The sequence below is a fragment of the Equus asinus genome, chromosome 10 (genome assembly GCF_041296235.1).
Source record: "Equus asinus isolate D_3611 breed Donkey chromosome 10, EquAss-T2T_v2, whole genome shotgun sequence".
Classification (NCBI taxonomy): Eukaryota; Metazoa; Chordata; class Mammalia; order Perissodactyla; family Equidae; genus Equus; species Equus asinus.
In genome coordinates this window covers 23,216,474-23,239,135 of record NC_091799.1, presented here as the reverse complement: position 1 = coordinate 23,239,135, position 22,662 = coordinate 23,216,474, and the positions used below count along the sequence as shown (strand labels likewise).

At 50.5% G+C, this 22,662-nt stretch overlaps 1 protein-coding gene across 2 annotated transcripts; it reads left to right on the top strand.

The window, feature by feature from the left end:
- The first annotated feature begins 1,062 nt into the window (after positions 1-1,062).
- Positions 1,063-22,379, top strand: PTGS1 (prostaglandin-endoperoxide synthase 1). 2 transcript variants are annotated; one of them, XM_014858316.3, is made up of 11 exons: positions 1,063-1,196; positions 1,290-1,376; positions 7,597-7,713; positions 8,142-8,282; positions 8,481-8,624; positions 10,952-11,133; positions 11,259-11,342; positions 13,551-13,797; positions 16,224-16,510; positions 19,804-19,951; positions 21,246-22,379. In XM_014858316.3, the coding sequence occupies exons 1-11, from the start codon at positions 1,190-1,192 to the stop codon at positions 21,599-21,601; spliced, it is 1,800 nt and encodes a 599-aa protein (XP_014713802.3). In that variant the 5' UTR covers positions 1,063-1,189; the 3' UTR covers positions 21,602-22,379. The 2 variants fall into 2 exon arrangements, with proteins under 2 accessions (XP_014713802.3, XP_014713803.3); XM_014858317.3 differs by having other exon boundaries at positions 1,074-1,196; positions 13,632-13,797.
- The last annotated feature ends 283 nt before the right edge of the window (positions 22,380-22,662 follow it).

The window sequence follows — 22,662 nt, the reverse complement described above, 5'->3', positions numbered from 1 at the left end:
GCAGGCCTCACCTTTCCCACCTGGCATGGTTCCCACTCCACACCCAAGGATACCTGGGAGCTGGCACAAGGACCTCTGAGCCCTCCTGCCCTGCCTTCCCCACTCTGGGGCCCACTGGATGGCTGGGTGTGCTGGGGAAACTGAGGGAGAAAACCTGAGGGTGTGGGGACCAGAAGACTCTGTGTGAGTGTCCTAGGACCCATCCCCCTTCTAAGATAAGTTTCCCCAGCTATCAAAAAAGGAGCTGGATGCTGGGATTCTGTAAAGTCAGCAGGTGGATGTGAGTCCAGCTAGAGCATCGACCCTGGCCAGCCCTGGAATCTGAGTTAGGAGATCTTTAAAAAAAAATGCCTCCTCATACCTGAGCGCCTACTATGTGCTAGGCGCTGCATCAGGAGATTTCTGTGCATTATCTCATTGAATCTTACATCAATCCTCTGGGGTGGTTCTTATTATTACGTCCATTTTATAGATGAAAATACTGAGGACCAGAGAGGGCAAGTACCCGGTCCACAGTGACACAGCTAGTAAGCTGTAGAGTCTGGATTTGAATTCAGGTCTCCTGGACTTGGAGCCTGTGCTCTTCTTTTCTGGCAGTAGAGGCTCCTGCAGAGACGTGTGGCCTCGGGGGGGGGGGGGGGGGGGGAGCAGAGCCCAGCCCCCAGCGGGAAACTAGTCTTCCCTGTTGGATCTGTCTGAGGGTGGTGGGTTTCCCATTCAGGAAAGGATATGCAAGCCAGCCTGGAAGCCTCCTTTTTGAGCCCCCTTTCTCTCTGGGGGGACAGGATGTGTGGTTCAGACCATCCCTTCTAACCTGAGATGCTACTCTCAGTTCTACTCCCAAGCCCTGAGTAACTTCAGCATTGCACATCCTTTCTAGGCTTCAGTTTCCTATCCACCAAACGGACACAGTTCCGGTGCCACTGGGCTTTAAAAGCTCAGTGCGTCAGGATCTCGGGTGAAAAACTATCTTAGAGGCAATCGTCGAATAATTAATAAAATGCCTTGGCTGGGGCCGGAGCAGAGGAAGTAAGTGGGCGGCGGCCGAGGTGACAGCTGGCTGGAGAGGTGGAGCCAGGGAATGGGTGGGGAGGGGGTGGGCCAGGCGGGCCAGAGCTGCGGGTAGAGTTAGAGACGCGCTCAAGGAGCCGGCCGTCCGTATTCCGCACCCATCAGTCGTCCCCGCACCATGAGCCGTGAGTCCGACCCCAGTGCCCCCATGAATGCTCTTTGCCTCCTAGTGGAGCCTTGAATGCCAGGCTTACCCCTTAATCTCTCTCCCTCTGCAGGGCAGAGTCTCTGGCTCCGGTTCCCGCTGCTCCTGCTGCTGCTGCCGTCCCTAGTCCTGCCCGCGGACCCCAGGGCGCCGGCGCTAGGTAGGCGGCCCCGTCCCTGTCCCAGGGAAGCCCCCGGTCCTGCAGCCCCTGACTGGCCCCTCTCCCTCCTCTCCTCTCCAGCAGCCCTGCTTCCCCTTTCTGCATACAGTGCCTGAGAAGGGGGAGGGGGTTGAGTCTGCTGATGGGACAGGGGCTTTCTGATGGTTCTCGGGGCGGGGCGGGGGGGGGGGGGTGGTGGGGTGGGGTGTGTGGCCTCGGCGAGGTTGCTATAGGGTTCTTTTTTGGGGAAAGGGCAGACTGACATGTTGTGCAGCCTTTGGGAGAAAGGACAGCCCCTCTCTAACCTCCTCACCTGATCTGGGCCCCCAGCTGTCCAAGCCCCCTTCATTCCCAACACCCCTGCTTCCTGTGGGGGCCCCTACCGAAGGCAAAATCGGCTGGCGAATGAGTTCCCTTTCTCCAGCCTCTAACTTGCTGGGGACCCATCCGGATTCCTAGCCCCAGCAGAGAAGATCTGCGGTGAGGACCCCCTGTGCACTAGCCTGGGAAGACTGGGAGTGCAAATATATTTACAGAGCCAGGTTGCTTCCTCTGGGGTTTAAATCCTTACCGATGAGGTCCCCATGGGGCAGATGCGGAAACTGAGGCTCAGATAGATGCCATAACTCCCTCAAGCTCACGCAATACATGGTGGGCTCAGGTTTTGAACTTGGATCTATCAGACTTTAGGCACTTTGCAAAGTCTTTCCACAGAGAGTGCCCTTGTCCCCCTCCCCAACCCCCCGATGGACCCTGGTTTCATCACCCCAAAGGTGATGGAGAAAGTCAGATCCTGTAAAATTCCACCACCCCCACCCCCCACCATGCATGTACCAGGTTCCAGGTGAAGGAATTCAGCTCCTCCCTCAACCAACCTCCCTCCCCCAGCTTACTGCTTCTCTGTGAGTGTGTGTGCGCGTGTGTGCACGTGCTCAAGGCCTGGACATAGCTTCCTCCACCACCTAGCTGTGGGATCCATCCCTCTCTGGGTCTCCATTTCTCTTGTGTAAAATGGGGGCAAGAGAGGAAGGGAGGGGGCTGAGCTTCCCTGATGCTCTAGGGCTTGATTCAAGGAGGAGAGAGGAAAGGTATCTATGTGGACTGTGAATTGGACCAGGCTGCCTGGAGAAGAGAGTTTGAGTGGGTGGCATTTGGGGAAGCCAGGGAGAGGAGGGAGGGTGCTCCAGGCAGGAGTTTGGGTGTGAGCAGAGGCCTAGTTTGTGAGAAGAAGAGGAGGAAGACTCATGTGGCCAGCACTTCACAGTTTGCAAAGCCCGGCTGTGGGCATCCACTTTATTGGTGCTCACAACAGCCCTGCCAGGGAGATGTGATGGACCCATTCTACAGACCTCTGAGGCCCAGAGGGGTGAGCTCATTTGTCTGAGACCCCAATAGCAGAGTTGGGGCTGACCGGGCTGCCCCAGTGACCAGCCTCATCAGCCCTTGGATCAGTCCAGCAGTTCCTCTGAGGCCCCAGTTGGCCCCCTCCAGCCCCCTGGGGTACCCAGGCCTCACCCATCTGTCTTCCTGTGTCTGTTCACTAATGCCCAGTGAGGCATGGTCTGTGCCATTTTGTTTTTTTGCCTTTTCTACTTATCTTTATATCATTAAGTGTTTCAATGGAATTGTTTCTCTCACGGCACAAACGTTCCCAAGGGCTGCTTTATGCTAGTCTTTGGCTGGAGCCTGGAGACACAGAGCTGAGAGGAGCTCACAGTCTGATGGGGTAGATGGAATGCTAACAGACCGTCATCCGAGGGGGTCAGGGCTGGACTGAGGGCAGTACAGGGGTGTGCGGGGCTTGGGGGAAGCAGTTACCTGTCAAGTGTGAGGAACTGAGGAGGCTTCTTGGAGGTGGTGATATTTGATGTGGACCCTGAGAAGGTGGTGAGTGGGGGGAAATACTGTGAGACTTTACTGTGAAACTCTGTAAGGGTCTTTCTGGTAGAAGCTGAAGCCTAGTCTGAACCGCAGGTGGCATACGGGAGCCTTGGGAGCAGTCGGCCGAGGGGCAGGTGCTGGTTAGCAAGGGCCTTTGAATGCAGAAGGACGAGCCTGGACCTGGGCCTGAGGGTAATTGAGAGCAGGAGAGTGGGTTGGAGGGATGACTTGGGGGTGAGACTGGAGATGAGAAACCGTTAGGGAGGCTGCTGTAAGGGTCAAGGGAAGAAAGGATGACAAGTTGGGTGCAGGGGCTGTACTTCCAAGTCTGTGAGTGAACTGAGGTCCAAGATACCTGAGCATCTGCCCTGGGAAGCCAAAGCCTGTGTTTTGACCTCGGAGGGGCAGCAAAGGCCAATCTTCTAGGAGATGATGGCTGCAGACTTATCTGAGGGCAGGTGGCTGGGGAGAATGTAGCTTCTGCGTCTTGTGTCGGAGAAGAGGTGAAGTCTAGCTTGGAGGGCAAGGCTGTACCAAGGGCTCCTTAATGCTCAAGTTCATCCCCTCCAGCTCCTGGACTTGGCTTCATGCTCTCTCCTTGGCTAGGGATAGGGGCATGATCTGGCAGTCAGAGCTCCATATGAGGTGGAGGGCCCAAGGCCAACGAACCCTGGCACATGGGATGGGAACCCAGCCTGGGCCAAGGTCTCCCTGCCACTTGCCTCCTGCCACCTCCTATCTGCAGCACTAGCTGGGTCTGTGGGCCAAGAGGGAGCTTCCTCTCCAGCTGAGCTCTTCCAGATTTGGGCCCAGCTGTCAGGACCTGGTCTGGTGGTGCCTGGCATCTGGCTGCTGCCCTGGCTTGCTGTAGGGGCTGGGACCCAGGTCTGCTACTAAGGTTCCTTTTTCTCTCTTTGACTGCCAAGGCCCTGAAGCTTGTCTAAATATTATTCTTATGAGACTTCAGTCCAACCTCTTTAACGAGCCCTCTTGCTGCCTGGTGCCTGTGCATCCTAGAGGATTTGATGTTCGCCCACTGCGCCTGGAGCCCTGACTTCTGGGCTTGGGGACATTCCTTGCCTGAATACTCAGAAAATTGTGGAGCCAGGCAGTCCTGGACAGTCGTCTGTGGGAATGTGTGCAGAATGGGCATGCCGATCCACCCCACCTCTGAGGTGGCTTGAAGGCTGAGTGAAAGCAAGTTGCGAGGTTTTCTGTTGCTAGTGCTGGGGAATCATATTGATATAACTAATGGATAGATGATCTCCATCCAGAGGGAGGGGAAGGGGAGGCAGAGAGGGTCTCCTTAGAGCCCGTCTGCTCCATCCTCTTCCTGGGATACACACAAAAAAATGAGGCCCAGAGGGTGCAAGGGACTTGCTCGAGGACACAGAGCCAGTAAAGAGCAGCCACTCTCTGATACATCTTTTCCCAGCACCTATTTGCTGCCTGGCCCCGTGCTTGGGCATGGGAAGTCAAGAGGCGTTAGACTCAGTGCCTGCTTCTCCCCGGTTTTCTTTCTTGGTGGTGTCTTATACAGGATGTTCACTGAGCACAGAACTGGGCTGGCATGAAAGCATGTGGTATTTCAGTTAGACGGAAGGAAGGCCTTCCTTTGTGAATAGTTCCCAGAACTCTGGTTGTGACATGGGATGGTGATCCCTCTGCGGTCCTGGTTTCATTCGTTCAAGATTTTCAGGTCCACCTCGAAAGAAGGGTGACAAACCTATCTCACCTGGGGTCATTCCCAGCCTATGGATCAAAGTGACTCCCCTCCCCATCCCTTCTCCAATTTCAGGCCTGGGCACCTCCAGGAGGAGCAAAGGAGGGGAAGCAAAGGGGGTTCAAGTCTTGGCTCTGCAGCTTCGAAGCCGTGGGGCTTGGGCGAGTCTCCTGCCTTCTGAGCCTCACCTTCCTCATCCGTGCCCTGGGGAGTTTCACTCGCTGCTCCTAGGAGTGTGGAGAAGATAAATGAGTGGCGGATATGCAAGGCTGTGGAGTGGTCAGCTGGAGCCCTGGCTTCCTGGCCGACAGAGACAGTCCACCCATGGGCAGGCTTGCCCCTGGGGAAGCAGCATGCAGTTCCTTCTCTGCCCACCCTGACACCCTGGGGCTCCAGCAGCAGCTGTTGTCCTTGCTGGGGAGAACTTTTCTTGCCCTGGGGCAGCTGGTGTTTATGGAAAGATTGGGAGGAAGAGGGAGGGAAAGTTGGACAGCTGGTTTGGGAGGGAGGATCCTTGCTCCGCCCCGCATGCAGCTTCTTGGCAGGAGAGGGTTGCGGGCTCTCTGCTGCCTGCTGGGGCAGAGCCCTAGGCTTCAGCAGGAAGCCTCCCGGCTAGACTGAGCCCTTGGAGCCAGCTGCCAAGGGCTGGGAAGATGAGGGATCATTTTGGCCAAGCTTGGGGTGGCCAGTGTCCTCACTTCAGTTTATTAATCCCACTAACATTTGTTGCGCTCTGGCCACTATATCTGGCCCCCTGGGCGGCTGGATTTCTCCAGGACCTGGGTTGAGCCCCAGCTGTGTGCATGGCCTGTGTTAGGGAGGAGAAAGTGGGGGAAAGCTTCACCCCTGCTCTTGGGAGCTTGTGTTTGAGTTGGAACACAGAGCTGGGGTGAGGGAGAGCGAGAGGAGTTAGAGTGTGGACATTTGGGGGAGGCTTTCTGGTGGACGCTAGGCATGGGCTCAGGCCAGAGGGTCACGTGAATTTGGAGGGAATTTATTAGGGAGAAGCGGCAGCAGTTTGGGTGAAAGATGGGGAAGGTCCTGAGGCTGTTTGGCATTTCTGGGCCACAGCCTGGGTCCTGCCTGCCTGTGTCAGTCCGATAAGGCCTTTTTGTCTAGCCTTCTTCCCGTTGGCCCCTCCTTCTTACATCCCTTCAGGGGCCACAAAGACTCCATTGTGGGGCTGTTGGGAGTCACCAGGCTTAAGCAAAACTATTTGCATGACTTTTGTGATTCTGCTTTCTTGCTCCCTGTGTATGTGTGAGTGTGGGTGTGGTGGTGCTGGGGGCCCCCTCCAAAGTGGGGGCCCAGAGGACCCTCCTGCCCAGGCCCAATGCTGTGAAGTGAGGAGATGAAACAAGAGGGATCGGGCCTTGCCCAGGGTCGTGCCCTCTGATCACAGTACCCTGTGATGACTTCCCACGCTTCTTGCTACCCTCTCGACCTCCTATAATAGGAGTTCACTGTAATGTTGGCTCTAAGCCCAGATAAGGGAGTCTGTCCGCAGAGGGGAGCCTGGTGCTTTCTTTCTAAGGCTGGGGAAAGAGCCCCTGCCAGGAGCCAGGAGTCCTGGTCTGCAGGAGGCCCTCCTCTGCTCTGCGTCCTCGGCCAAGCCTCCACCTCTCCCTGAACCTTGGTCGCCCTTGCTGAGCAGTGAATGAGTGCTGAGTGAACTCTAAGCAGTCTCTGACTTTGCTGTTGAAGTCACTGAAGCAGTGAGATCTGGGTTAGACACAGGGAGGGACTTCCTCATGGGGGTTTCTCTAGGAGGCTTGGGAGCTGGTGCCAGAGTTCCATTCACCCTCAGGAGATTTTTCCAGCTGCATCTCCCCTGTTCCCTTGGTCCCTGACTTTTCTCAAGATCCTAGAGCCCAGACTCCACCGAAACACGTGCCAAGGCTGGGCCAATTAGGAGTGGGAGCTGAGACAGCTGAGAGTCCCCTCAAACCCTACTCTTTCTGCAGGGTTCTGGGAACCTTCTTTCCTTGGACTTATTTAGGGATGGGGCGGAGGTGAAGGGATGAACAGTTGGTCTGGTGTGATTTGCTGGATGGCCCGTCTGGGTTTCCCCTTATCTGGCCTCAGTTTCCCCATCTGCAAGTGTCTGTTAGGATACCTGCTCAAGGAAGAGCAGAAGGGATGGGCAATCTCATCTTCCTAGTGTCCAGGTACCCAGAGGTTGGGGGCTGGTCTGAGAGCATCCCCCATCCTGGTCCCTTTCCTGAACCCCACAAACCCTGCCCCTGGTGCTGGGCTTTGCCTTGGCAGGAAGTGAACGCTCAAGAAGCCTGTGGCTGCAGTGCCTTATCAGCTGTTTCCTAGCCTTCAATGTCACAGCCTGGGGCCTGTGCTCTTCCCTTGCCCCTCTTTGGTGGTATCAGGGAGGGAGTGGGAACTTCCTCTGGGGGCCCCATGTGGGCAAGGCTGGAGTTCCAGAGCAAGCCTGGAAACAGAAGGACGGGGGTGCTTTCTGTTCTCAGTTGTGGGAACGGAGAGGCCCTTAGGGGAACACTGAAGTCCAGTGGGTTAGGTCAGAGCTGCGACTTGAGTTCATGCCTCTGCCCCCAACGAGTGGACAGCCTAGGGTGGTCTGTGATCTCTGTTTCTCACCCACAGTGAACCCCTGTTGTTACTACCCATGCCAGCACAAGGGTATCTGTGTCCGCTTCGGCCTTGACCGCTACCAGTGTGACTGCACCCGCACGGGCTACTCCGGCCCCAACTGCACCATCCGTGAGCTGGGCCTCCAGCCCCACTCCTTCTGTCCTGGGCCCTTCCTGCTCCCTTGGGCTTGTCCTCCAAGACACCCCCCCTACTTCCTGCCCCTGTCTCTGGTCATAGCCCTATTCTTTTCTTGCCTGGCTCTGACCTCTGTCTCTCTCCCTGACCTGGCTCCAGCACAAGCTGTCACTCCTGGCACACCTCACTCTCTGCTTCTGGGCTCTGCGGCGAGTCACTGCCCGACCTGACCTCATTCTGTCCCTGTCCTCACCTGGTTCTGTCTCTGTCATGTGTTATCACCCCCACGGTTCTGCCCTCATCCCAACCCCATGGGTTCTACCCTGTTCCATCCTGGCCCTTGTCCTGGTCCCCATCTTCCACTCTGGCTACTTTTGGTCCTGCCAGGAGGCACTGACTGAGTGGCCCCACTGTCCCCACAGCTGAGCTATGGACCTGGCTCCGGAATTCATTGCGGCCCAGCCCCTCCTTCCTCCACTTCCTGCTGACACATGGGCGCTGGTTCTGGGAATTTGTCAACGCCACCTTCATCCGTGACATGCTCATGCGCCTAGTACTCACAGGTGAGTGGAGGAAAGGGCTCCCCTAATCTGGGGGATCAAGAAATGCTGCCAGCTCTTACAATTCTTGGTATCTGATAAGGGCAGTGGGTGGGGAGACTATGATGCCAGATAAAACAAGTCTAACCCAAGAGGAGGTGGGGAAGGGGGTGTATCTGTGGGTGGAGATCCACTTGTCTCCGTTATTTTTGCCCTTTGCAGTGCGTTCCAACCTTATCCCCAGCCCCCCCACCTACAACGTAGCACATGACTACGTCAGCTGGGAGTCCTTCTCCAATGTGAGTTATTACACTCGTGTGCTGCCCTCTGTGCCCCAAGACTGTCCCACGCCCATGGGGACCAAAGGTAATGGAGATGGGGTGAGGGGGCTGGGCCTGGGGATCACAGGAGATGCTCAGTTCTCCTCTTTGGGAAAAAGCAGGCAGAAAAGCAATTACTGACCCATTTCACAGACAGAGGGACCAAGGCAGGACATATGGACATTCCAGAACCAGGGATGAAGTCAGGGCTGGAGAATGAGGACAGGAAAGGGTGGTGGAGGGTCTTGCCTGAGGTCACCTAGAAAGTCATTCGCAGAGTCAAATTAGTGTCTCCATATCTCTATGCCTCTGTGCCTTAACCTTGTCTACTGAATGGGTGGGATCCTGCTGGGGTGGGGGTGGCTTGAAAGTTGACATGTAGGGGGGAAGTAATAATGTGCTATTTATTGGGTACTAATTCTGTGTTTGGTTCTTTACTAATGTAAATAGTTTTACATGCTTCATCAATGTACATTACACAAAAAGTCAGATTTTTTTCTTTAGTTGCCTAAGACCCCACTTGGTCTCATTGGCAAAGGTCTTCCTCCTGAGGCTTTCTTCCCACTGCATTCCTGACTGTCCAAAAATCCGGGGGTTTACTCAGTCCAGAGCCATCAATTCAGCTTCAAGTTCAGAGAGGACAAGAGAGGCATCAGTCCTCCACTGCCACCATCGTTCCTGCCATGGAACACCGGTCCTGTGCAGCCCTGTGGCTGTGCGCTCTTACAGCTTCAGAACCTTGCATATGTATTGATGTCCTTAGTTGGGCCTGAAGGACACTGACAGTTCGCATTCACGTGTGTAGCTACTATTCCCAAAGCATAACTATGCTGTCAGGATAGCTGGGTCTCATAGAGCTTCTGGACTCTGCCAACACTTTGTGGAACCCGTCCTTGCTCAGTGTGCCTCTGAGTGATGATTCCAAGTCATGGGGTACAGATCACTCTCTCCAACTTTCCTTTTGGTGAGTTCCCTTTGGGGTACTTGATGACCCTTCCTGCTAGAGGAAACCAGTCAGCCATTTCAATCCATAGTGCTATTCTATTCATCTTAAACCTTCAACACTGGGCCTCACATGAGCTAGTGTGAAAGGATACCTTCACCAGAACACAAAAATTCAATTATTTATTTCTTATTTTTTTATTTTACTTTTTTTAAAGATTGGCACCTGAGCTAGCAACTGTTGCCAATCTTTTTTTTTTTTCCCTGCTTTTATCTCCCCAAACCCCCCCGTACATAGTTGTATATCTTAGTTGCAGGTCCCTCTAGTAGTGGGATGTGGGATGCCACCTCAATGTGGCCTGATGAGTGGTGCCATGTCCGAGCCCAGGATCTGAACCCTGGGCTGCCGCAGCGGAGTGCGCAAACTTAACCACTCAGCCACAGAGCCAGCCCCCTCAATTATTTCTTTCTGTGAGGCCATTGGGTACCATTAATCTGACATTGACATAATGAGGAAAGGCCTCTTAATACTTATTCTCATAATGACGGACACATGCTTCAAGATGACTTCTTGTCTTTAACCCAGACAGACAAACACTGGCATCATTTAAAATAGGTTGGCAAACTCCAGCCCACAGGCCAAATTCAGCCCACCTGTTGTTTCGTAAATAAAGTTTTATTGGAACACAGTCACATTCTTCCTTATCATCCATGGCTGCTTTCTTGCTATAACAGCAACAGAGATCATATGTTGGCAAAGCCAAAAATATTGACTCTCTAGCTTTTTACAGGAAAATTTTGCTGACCTTTGATTTAAAAGATTCCACCTCACCAGTTCTCTGTGATGCTTACATTACCTCATTCACTCCTTAAATCCACTGCATGAAATAGATATCATTTGCCCTATTTTATAGATGAAGAAGTTGAGGCTCAGAGAGATGAAGTGACTTTCTGTGTTCACACAGTTAGTAAATGGCATAGCCAGTTTCAAACAGGCTACCTTGCTCCAGGGCTGGGGAGTCCAAATTTGTTTTTTTTTTTCTTTCTTCTTTCTTTTTGGTTAGCTTTTTCAAAGTAGCAAACATACACAAAAGTTGAGAGGAAAGTATAATGATCTCCTATGTATCCATCTCTCAGTTTCAAGACTTGTCCACAATTTTACAATTGTATGTCATCTATCTCCTCTCACCTTATTTTTTTATGGAGTATTTTAAAGCAAATTCCAAATATCATGCCATTTCACCCATAAGGACTTCTAGGGTCTTTTGGTAAAGAAGGCACAAGGGGCCATCTGATGGGAGGGAGGTGGCCCTGCTGAGGCCGTTCTGGGCTTCCTGTGTGGACCAGTTTGGTCTGGTGAGCCCAGAAGGCCCTTGGGTAGGAAGATCCAGACAGGAGGCAGCTACTGCTCTTTCCCACCTCCCCAACCAGGGAAGAAGCAGCTGCCAGATGCCCAGCTCCTGAGCGATCGCTTCCTGCTCAGGAGGAAGTTCATACCTGACCCCCAAGGCACCAACCTCATGTTTGCCTTCTTTGCACAACACTTCACCCACCAGTTCTTCAAAACTTCTGGCAAGATGGGTCCTGGCTTCACCAAGGCCTTGGGCCATGGGGTGAGTAACTCGGAGAGGCTCAGGGTGTCTTTAATCTAACTTGGCAGGACCTAACTTGGCACATGTAGGTTGTTCCCAGTGGGGCAGGATCCCGTGATTTGAGTGGCCCCTCTCTCTGTCCTCAGGTAGACCTCGGCCACATTTATGGAGACAATCTGGAACGTCAGTATCACCTGCGGCTCTTTAAGGATGGGAAACTCAAGTACCAGGTAGCACTGGGCATGGGGATGGGGCTTTGCGAAGGGTCTTCCTCGGTCTTCCCTGGCAGAGGCTGTTGGGGGAGGCTGGGTGGTTTCCTGAGGGCCAGCTACAGGAGCTGGAGGTGCGTACAAGGAGGAGAGACAATAAACTCTGGGAGAAGGTGCCGGGCAAGAGAAGCAGACATGACCTCTCATGTCTTCCTGGAAGGTAGATTTTGGGACTCAACAGGAGATGGGCATTTCCAATTTGCATTTCCTCATTTAATTATTCCTCCATGTTATTTGGTCACTACGATGTGTCTGGCACAGGTGGTTGAGCATGACCCTCATAATTAGGGGCCCAGCCCTCAAGGAACTCATAGCCTGGGAGGCCACAGATATAAACACTAGAATGCTAGTTCCATGAGGACTTTATGTCTGAGCTACCACTCTCTAAAAGAAATACAATGCAAACCTCATATGTAATTAAAATTTTTCTAGTGACCACATTAAAAAAGGTAAAAAGAGGGGCCAGCCTGGTGGCGCAGCGGTTAAGTTTTCATGTTCCGCTTCTCGGCGGCCTGGGGTTCGCCAGTTTGCATCCTGGGTGCGGACATGGCACTGCTTGGCAAAAAGCCATGCTGTGGTAGGCATCCCACGTATAAAGTAGAGGAAGATGGGCATGGATGTTAGCTCAAGGCCAGTTTTCCTCAGCAAAAAGAGGAGGATTGGCAGTAGTTAGCTCAGGGCTAATCTTCCTCAAAAAAAAAAAAAAGGTAAAAAGAAACAGGTAAAATTGATTTGAATAATATGTTTTGTTTAACCCAATATTTCCAGAATATTATCATTTCAACATGTAATCAGTACAAAAATCATTAATAAAATATCTCACATTCTTTTTTTCATGCTAAATCTTCAAAATCTGTTCTACCTTTTAAATGTATAGCACATCTCAATTTGGATGCCAAATTTTCATTGAAGATATCTGATCTATATTTAGATTTCATAAAATTTAGCTGAAAAAATAGATTTACATGCCCAAGTTGTTCTAAGTGTACTTAAAGATTTTCCAATAGCTGAAGTATCAGTTTTAAAATTTACATCTAAATTAAATTAAATTAAAAATTCAGTTCTTCCTTCACACCAGCCACATCCCTAGGGCTCAATACTGCACATTATTACTGGCTACCATATCGGACCCTGAAAATCTGAACAAGCAAAAACCAAAACAAAAAGTTCGCTGCTAACTCTTTAGGGCTAAACACAGTACTTGGCGTATAGTATGTCCTTGGTGTATATTTATTGAATGATGAAGAAACTGCCATGCAATTAGTTATGCTCACAACAACTATCACCAGGGAGAAGCCATGAGAGTGTTCAGAGTGTGGGAAGGCTTCATCAGGAAGTAGGAATAAACCAAGAGTTGCATGAAGGATGAGGAAGAGTTGGGGGGCCAAGAAGGGGAAAAGGCTCTCTAGATTAGCATGTGCCAGGGCTTGGAGAGGGGAAGCAGCCTGAGGGACATGAAGGGAAGATAGAAGGGAGATGCTGCTGGACACCTGCATGTCCCAGGTGAGGGTGGAGACTCTGCGGGGCCATGTTAAGGATTTCTGATTTCTGCCGAAAGCAGAGAGAGTACTTGGAAGGTTTTTTTTTTTTTTTTTTTGAGGAAGATTAGCCCTGAGCTAACATCTGCCAATCCTCCTCTTTTTGCTGGGGAAGACTGGCCCTGAGCTAACATCCGTGCCCATCTTCCTCTACTTTATATGTGAGATGCCTACCACAGCATGGCCTGCCAAGCAGTGCCATGTCCGCACCCAGGATCCGAACCAGTGAATCCCGGGCCGCTGAAGCAGAACGTGCACACTTAACCGCTGCACCACCGGGCCGGCCCCTTGGAAGGGTTTTGAGCCAGAGTGTGATGCTAGATTTGGGTTTCTTAAAGGATTGCTCTGCCTGCAGAGCCGAGAATGGACTGTCTGGGGGCAGGAGTATATACAGGGAGCCGCTTACAAGAGGAGTCAGGGTGGAAGATAAGGGTGGGTTGGAAATGGGTGGTGGTAGTGGAGATAGAGAGAAAGGGACTCATTTTAAGAGAGATTTAGGAGGTAGAATCAACAGGCCATAGTTAAGAAGGATGGGCAGTTGCCCTGCCTGATATGGGCAGCTGTAAGTAGGAGTAAGAGGGTGTCAGCTGTGGCAGGTATCCCCGGGTTGCCAGGTGGCCCCATCCCACAGATGCTGAATGGAGAGATGTACCCGCCAACGGTGGAACAGGCGCCTGTGTTGATGCACTACCCACGGGGTATTCCACCCCAGAGCCAGATGGCCGTGGGCCAGGAGGTGTTTGGGCTGCTTCCTGGGCTCATGCTCTATGCTACGCTCTGGCTACGCGAGCACAACCGTGTGTGTGACCTACTGAAGACTGAGCACCCCACCTGGGATGATGAGCAGCTCTTCCAGACGGCCCGCCTCATCCTCATCGGTGAGGACTCCAAACCAGCCCTGTCCTGGAAGCTCATGCCCTCCATCCTGAGAAGCAGAGGGTGGAGTGCTTGGGGACAGAGGGCTGGGATTAGAATCCTAGCTCTTCTGCTTACTAGCTATGAGAACTTGAGCAGGCCCCTTCCCCTATATGAGCCTCACTTTCCACATGCGGACGTGGAGGCTAATGATGGTTGTAAGCATTTGTTAAGATGGTGAATGAGAAAACACTTAGCACATAGTAGGCCCTCAGAAAATGGATGGCTGTGATGGTTGGTGATTAGCTGGGTGACTCACAGAAAATTTGATTAGCCACCCCAAGTCTCAGTTTCCCCATTGTACTGCACCCAGATGCACACAGTGATATCCTCCACATGTGCAGGTCAAACCCGGCTTGCCCAGCCTTCGGGAATCCTCGTGTTTCCTACCTTGCATGTATCTGCCTTCCTGGAGTTTGGTAGCTTCTGGGTGACTCAGGGCTAGGATATTTTTGTGTCCCCTACGGGGGCGAATCTGCAGCCTAAAATGTCAGATGGTTTCCTGCCTGGGAGCTTGGCCCCTGATACCCCTGTCCAGACTGTATTCACTCTGAGTCACCAGTAACCCCCTCCCCTTGCCTCTGGGCATCACTGGGCATGGCTGGTCTCAATTATAGTGTCTGATTCCCTGGAGTCTGGAAGAGCCATGCATGAGGGACAGGAACAGTCTAAAGGAGAAGGAGCCAGTTCTGAAGTCCCAGCACTGCAGAGACCTTGGCCACAGAGGGCAGGTCTGTGGCTGCAGGCTGTCCAGCACTGGCTGGTGATGAAGCTGTGACCAAGGCAGAACTCACAGGGTGCTGTGCATCCAGTGCCTCCTTTCACACTCCCCAACAACCTCATGAAACAGATATGAAAACTCTTGTGAAAATTGAGATTCAGAGAGGTTAAATGAAATCTCCAAGGCCACTCAGCTGAGGAACACTTGAATGAGGTCTGGCTGCCACCAAAGTTCATGCTACTTCCTCCACATCACGAGGTGGCTGTTTCCTGAGTGGGGAGAGGTTGTAAGCCTTAGTCTGACCTTTCATAATGTGTGAGTGTGGGGAAGGGTTTCTCCCTCATGCCTAAACTTAATACTCCTGCTTCTCCCCTACATGTATCCACACTCCCTATTATCGCAGGAGCCAGCCCAGGTGGTCTAGTGGTTAAGAGTCGGCACTCTCCCTGCGGCGGCCCAGGTTCATTCATTTCTCGGTCAGGGAACCACACCGCCCATCTGTTTGTTGTCATGCTGTGGCGGCTGCGTGTTGCTGTGCTGCTGAAAGCTATGCCACCGGTATTTCAAATACCAGCAGGGTCAGCCATGGTGGACAGGTTTCAGCGGAACTTCCAGACTAAGACAGACTAGGAAGCTCACCCACTTCTGAAAAAATTGGCCATGAAAACCCTATGAATAGCAGCAGAGCTTTGTCTGATTCAGCACTGCACAGTGAGAGGATGGCGCAGAAAGATTGGGCAGGGTTTCGCTTTGCTGTACACTAACAACAAAATTCTGCCAAGTGGTTTAGATGCATTCATCATCTATTTCTCCCATCGACCCTGTGGATATTATTATACTAATATTATTATAGTATAATTTTACAGATAAGGAAAGTGAGGTTCAGAGAGATTAAGTAACACAGCCCAAGCTTAGGGGGCTAGAAATGGTGAAGCCAGGATTTAGACTCAGGTCTGCTGATTGCAAATCCAGTGGCTCCAGATCAATTTGCTAAAAGCTAATTTGTCTAATGGTTGTTGGCCAAAATATCAGTTTATTTTAATATCTGGTTGACTAGTTTTCATTTTTCAGTGGCATGTTCAGTTTGTTTCTTCCCTGGCTCTTTGCTTTGTAGCTGGTTACTGAGGGACAGAGCGAAAATCTAGTGTTAAGCATTCTGATGTATGAGAACAAATAAGAAATATATTTGGGACTAGATTCACTTTCTGTCCTCAGTGCCCCTCCTTTGCTGCTGCAACAGTTCTCAGAGTGGTTTCTTTGAAGCCCGCCTCACCCACTGAGGGTGTCAGCACACCGAGAGCCTTCTCTAAGTCAGTCTCCACTTTTCCATCTTCTGTGGCCTCTCCAACCTCTTTTAGTGGGCTGGGAGATGGGGGTCACCCAAGGGTCACAGAACCAATTCCCGGATACTTCCTTTGCGTGACCTGCTTATCTGCCTACCGCCTTCCTTTGGAATGTTGGGGTAGCTGGTGGCTCTTGTCTCGGGACGTCAGTCCGACTTGAGACAGAAAGTTCCGTTTTCACACCCCGTTACAAACAAAGTGAAAGTGGCCAAATAAAATGAAACAATAACAACAATAAAGAAGCAAAAAGCAAATACTTTTCATGAACTGGCCTGCTTCCCGAGCCCTGTGCTGTGCTGACCCTCCTGCCAATCCTCCCTCCCAGGGGAGACCATCAAGATCGTGATTGAGGAGTACGTGCAGCAGCTGAGCGGCTACTTCCTGCAGCTGAAGTTTGACCCGGAGCTGCTCTTCGGCGTCCACTTCCAGTATCGCAACCGCATTGCCATGGAGTTCAACCACCTCTACCACTGGCACCCACTCATGCCTGACTCCTTCAGGGTGGGCTCCCAGGAGTACAGCTATAAGCAGTTCCTGTTCAACACCTCCATGCTGGTGGACTACGGGGTCGAGGCCCTGGTTGATGCCTTTTCTCGCCAGATCGCTGGCCGGGTAAGTCTCAGAGGAACATGGCTGAGGGCAGGTGGGATGTGGGATCCAACAGACCTGGATCCACATCCCAGTTTTCTTTTCTGTAAAGTGGGGATAGTGTCACTCCTCTAGGGTGATTGTGAGCATTCCTTCATTCATCCTCTTGTTCTTTTGTTCATTCAACAATACCAGGCGCTTGGAATATAGTGGTGAATGAGATCAATGAGGTTCTTGGGTCCTTGTCCATTTGGCACTTACACCCTAGCAAGGAACAATAGTTACATGACAGCTAAAATCATCTGAGCACTTACCAGATGTTAGGCACCCTGCCAAGTGTTTTTCTGATGTTATCAGAATTGTGAAACCATGTTAAGAACAATATGGAAAGTCCACAATTCTCTGGGGACTCAGAGAGAGGCTTCTGACCCAGAGTTGGGGGCTGTGGATAAGGAAGTGATGTCTGAACAGTGATCTGAAAGATGGGTAGGGATTTCCCAGGGAAAGAGGTAGCGTTAATGGCAAGGGATGATTGTGTTCCAGATGGAGGGGACAGCATGGCAAAGGCCTGGAGGTCAGAGAGCATGGCAATTTGAGGACCAGGAGGACATTGAGGGTATGGTAATATATTGAAAGTGCCTGCATATAATAGCTCTTTACTAAATCATAGGCCTCTGTTATGGGCTGAATTGTCCCCGCTCCCCAAATTCATAACCTCCAGTACCTTAGAATATGACTGTATTTGGAGACAGGGTCTTTAAAGAGGTCGTTAAGGTCAAGTGGGGTCATTGTGTGGTCCCTACTCTGACTGGTGTCCTTATAAGACGAGGACATTAGGCTAGAGACATGGAGAGGGAAGACATGGGAGAGAGGCCTCAGAATGAACCAATCCTGCTGACACCTTGACCTTGGATTTCCAGCCTCCAGAACTGTGAGGACATAAATTCCTGTTGTTTAAGCCCCCCGCTCTGTGGTACTTTGTTATGGCCACCCTAGCAAATGAGTACAGCCTCTTTCCCTGGAATTCCTGACCAACTGCCTCCTGAATCTCCCTTTCCCCCCATTTGGAAGCTCCCATCTCCTTCTTCCCAGCTCTCTGATTCCCTAGTCCCCCACTTCTCTCTAATCCTTGTCCCTAAGCTCTATCATGAAGATGTGGCACCAGATGGATTTAGGTTTCCTCCTGGTAATTTGACTGAAATTAGTGTATGCTGCCACCAATGGGCAGCTGCTGGCTGGTTTATGGCCTCTCTTCTCTGTGAGGACACAGACATGAATAGAGACAATAGCTTTCAGATGGGGCTATATGGTTTCCAAAGCATTTTCAAGGAGTGACCATGATGATGTGCGTGAAAAGCCCTGGTGTTTATGGCACAAGGCAGGAGGGCAACTGAAGTGTGTTGACTCTTAGGGTATTAAAAAGAATGTGAGAAGTGATAAAATGGGGCTCTCCCTGATAATCACCACACATGGCTGCCATCTTAGGGTCACCATGTGACTAACACTACAGTAACTGCTTTGCATGCTTTATCTCACTTATTTCCCCACAAAGATATCTGGTGAATCCTCTTATCTTCTCAATTTTTGCATATGAGGAAACTGAGACTTAGCTTGAGTAACTTGCCCAAAGTCCCTGTATTAGTTGCCTAGGGCTGCTGTAACAAAGGCCACAAATGGGGTGGCTTTAAACAGAGGAAATTGATTCTTTCACATTTCTCAAGGATAGAAGTCTGAAATCAAGGTTTCAACAGGGTGGTGCTCTCTCTGAAGGCTCCGGGGGAGAATCTGTTCCATGCCTTGTCTTAGCTTCTAGCTGTTACTGACAATCCTTGGTGTTCCCTGGCTTGTAGAACCATCACTCCAACATGGTCTTCTTTTTTCTCTTTTGATTAGGACACTAGTCATTGGATTAGGACCCACCCTGATGGGATATGACCTCATCTTAACTCAATTACCTCTATTTCCCAATAAGTTCACGTTCACAGGTGCTGGGGATTAGGACTTCCACATCCTTCTTTGGGGAACACAAGTCAACTCACAACAGCCCCACAGCTTGTAAAAGGCTGAGCTGAGATTGGCACCAGCCTGTGCTCGCTTTGCTCCAAGGGGTATGATTTCACCCACCTATGCTTTTCCCTTTTTCCCACCCAATTATATTTGTTCTAAACACACAGAATTCTTTCTTAAGCATTAACATTATCAATTCATCCCAAGCAATAAAGTTTTCTTTAGACTAATACTCCTTAACTGTTATGAATCAGAATTTTTTTTCTGGAGTCTTCTTTCATCTCACCAGGTTACCTGGGCTTTGAACCCTATTTTCCCTCTCTTCAGAGGATATTACGCCACCCTTTGGTCTTGGAGTTAAACTCCCGTTTAGTTAAGCTAAATTTGTGTATATATTATAGTTTTCATGGCAAGATTTTAGCTTCCTCCCTGCTAGCTTATGACCATTCCCCTCCCAGGAGGTTTGGCAGAAGGAAGGAGAAAGAACAGACACAGTCACCTGTGCTTTTGTGAGGGGTTTTATCTGATCTGAATGGGGTGACTTGATACCCCGTGTTCCTACTTTCTAGCTCTAAGTTCCTCTTTCCTAATGGTGGCTGGTTACTAGAGGTTCACTTTTTAATATTAGATGCTCAGTAAATTTTGTTGAATCTCAACTAAGATACAGGGAATGAAAAGCAGTAAAAGTAGGTTCCGTAACAGGATCCCTTAAAAGATTAAACGTCTCTGTTCTATAACAAGTGATTTCGAGAGTGACAGGTACATGTCAGTTCTTCTAGGTATAATTTAAAAAATATCTTAAGAAAGCCATAAAGTTTTGGTTCCCCAAACTAATATTCCTCCATCCTTCTGTTTCTATCACTTCCCGGCTCAGAAACCCTTCTGCCCCTCCAAATTTCATTTCCAGAGCTGGGATGCCCTTTCTCTCTGCTGGAGGTCTTGACTGTGGCCATGCTGGCTGTCTCTTCTGCAGAGTCCTAGTTGCTGAACCTAATAGTTCTAGAACCTTCCTTAATAGGATGTTGGGAGTTCTCACCTAAATTCAAAGGGTTGGGGAACAGCGTAAGCTTGCGAGCCATTAGAAAGGTCCTCCTGGCCCACTCCTCACTTTAAAGATGAGGAAGCTGAGAATCAGAGGGGGTCCCCGAGAGAGCATGAAGTGGCAGACCTAGGGCCAGGTTCCCAGCATGGTGGCTGCTAGGCTGAGCCATGCTCTCTGTCCTAGCTGAGGAAGGACTCCTGACCTGAAGTTCACTTCCAGGACAAGGTTGCCTGGCTCTTAGACCACAGCTGTGTTTCTCTCTTGGCAGATCGGTGGAGGTAGGAACCTGGACCACCATGTCCTGCACGTGGCTGTCGACGTCATCAAGGAATCCCGAGAGCTGCGGCTGCAGCCCTTCAATGAGTACCGCAAGAGGTTTGGCATGAAGCCCTACGCCTCTTTCCAGGAGCTCACTGGTGAGCAGTTGTTTCCTGATCTCCAGGGACTCACGATCAAGTGAGGAAGACATCGAGGAAACAGAATGGGGCCATACACGTGGCCAGCACAGTGACTGTGGGATTATAACGGGTGTGGGAGCACCGTGCTGGATAACCCCTGTTGTGGGGAGAAGGTGGCTTCTCCGCTGAGTTTGAAGGATAAATAGGAATTTTCCAGGTGAAGAAAAGAGAGAAGAGCATTCTAGGTAGAGAATCAGAAAGCACAAAGGCACAGAGGTTGTGCAGAATGAGCCTATTCGGGAAAACAGTCACTGGTGTGGCTAGAACAAGGAGCTTATCTGGAGAGGGTAGTGATGGGAGGTTGGGACCAAATTGTGTAGAATCTTGGATTCTAGATTTGGGTTTTATTCTGTCTAGTGGTTCCTAAATACCCATTTATGTGCCAGCTACCTAAGGATCACTTAGAAAACTGATTAAAAATAGCAAATCCTGGATGTCTCTCCCAGAGATTCTGATTGAGTAGGCCTGGGTGGTGCCCAGGAATCTGCATGTGTGTGTATCTATATCTCCATGTCTCCTGTCACCATGCTGACATGTGTATATGCATGTACATAGGTACATAAGCATATATACATATATATTTATATATATTTATGTGTGTGTCTGTGTATATATGTATTTGTTGTTGTTGTTCAAGATCCCCAGCTGTTGGGCAGTCAAGTTTGGGAACCCTTGTCACAGACAGTGGGGAACCACTGAAGTGTTTTGATCAGGGTGAGACATGACCCATGACTGTGTACTGGTGGCCTGTGGAGGTGGATTTGAGGAAGCTGGTAGGGAAGCTCAATGTCTGTCTCCCATGACAGCCTAGAGGGCCAGAAAGAGCATTGTTGCTAAATCTCTGTGTGAGCTTGAACAAGCTACATACATGTCTGAGTTCCAGAAGAATGCAGGGGCCTGGACCAGGATAAGGCCTTGAAACCTGCCTGTGAAGGAAGCCAGATGAGTAATGTTGTTGTAATGATCAGGTAATTAGGGCACAGAAAAGTGAGATGAGTTGCTCAAGGTCACACGCTGTTTGGTGGTAGATCCAGGCCTTGACACCCTCTTCAGTAGCAAATTCCTTTCCTAGATGCAGCCCTGAAGAAGGGTCAGTCAGCTAGGCCAGATTTTAGGCATGTGCTCTGTGCTCAGATTGCTCTTCTGAGGTCCCTTATTCTCTCCAGAAAAAGGTAGACCTAGAAGATTCCCTCCCCAGATTAACCCTAATAGACGGCATCCTGATTCTGACTCTAGCTTCTCCCCCTTGTAGGAGAGAAGGAGATGGCAGCTGAGTTGGAGGAGCTGTATGGAGACATCGATGCCTTGGAGTTCTACCCTGGGCTGCTTCTTGAGAAGTGCCATCCAAACTCCATCTTTGGGGAGAGTATGATAGAAATTGGAGCTCCCTTCTCCCTCAAGGGCCTCCTAGGCAATCCCATCTGTTCTCCGGAGTACTGGAAACCGAGTACATTTGGTGGTGAAATGGGCTTCAACATTGTCAAGACGGCTACGCTGAAGAAGCTGGTCTGCCTCAACACCAACGCTTGTCCCTATGTTTCCTTCCGTGTTCCCAAGCGCCCCCAGGATGATGGGCCTGGTGTGGAGCGGCCTTCCACAGAGCTCTGAGGCAGCTGGGTCACAGTATTCTGGAGGGTAGAACTTTGTACTTGTCATTCCAGAATGCCGAGGCCAGGGTTGATGGTCTTAAATGTTGGGTTCCTGGTTTGGCGTTGAGAGTATCAGGGTTGACACTTAAAACTTCGCATCTCTCACCCATTATCTGGAATATTGTAGCCTTGTTTGTCATTCTAGAATGCTGAATTCTTGGTTAACCATCCAGAATGTTAGGAGTGGGTCTCATTTGGCATGCCAGAACACTGGGTTCCTGGTTGACAAGGTAGAATGTTCAATTTCTGGTTGATTTGGAATATAGACATTCTAAAATGTGAAGCTCCTGAGGAAATCATCTAGAAAGTTCGGGGGTTCTCATTTTGCATTTGGAATTCTGGGAGGCTCTCTATAATGTTGACTTTCTGATTGGAAATTCAGAATGTTGTATTCCTGGTCGCTGATCCAGAACAGTGGCTGGTATGCCAGATCGGTCCTGATCTGAATGTCTAGAATGTTGATTTGATTCATTTTCCTGTTCAGTGAGCTATGCATGGAACAGGAGAACCTAATAATCTAACAAAAATGCATTGCCTGAATCTGTGCCAGCTCTGAGGTGGCAAGGAGGTGAGATGTTCTTCGTGGGACCCCAACTTAGACCTTGTTACAAAGATCTAGAGGGAACAGGTGGGCTTTTACCAGGCCATTGGTTGGAAGCCACCAGAGCTTTGTGCCCATCCAGGTCTTGACTCATGGCAGCTGTTTCTCATAAAGCTAATAAAATTCTTTTTGCAAATTGCCTGCTATGTATGTCTTTTGATCCCATCCCCAGAAGCAGTGGCAACACTGAGGGGACCTTTCTCCCAGCCACAAGCAAATATGCTAGAGACTGCAGCATGAGACTTTCCACTGGGATCCCTGGGGCTTGTCCTTGTCTGGATCTTCCTCCACTGATGCTTCACGGCCCCTGTGGGTGAGACCTTGCCTTTTCCAGCCTACTCTCCTAAAACACATGACTCCCCAGGCTCAGGAGATGTAGCATTCAGTTCCCACCATTTAAAACAAATTCCTCCGTTGCA

Bases quoted from the DNA above. Each gene is read 5' to 3' on its own strand.
- PTGS1 (XM_014858316.3), top strand. The intron at 1,377-7,596 runs GTAGGCGGCCCC...TCTCACCCACAG, and splicing joins CCCCAGGGCGCCGGCGCTAG to TGAACCCCTGTTGTTACTAC. The intron at 8,625-10,951 runs GTAATGGAGATG...CTCCCCAACCAG, and splicing joins CACGCCCATGGGGACCAAAG to GGAAGAAGCAGCTGCCAGAT.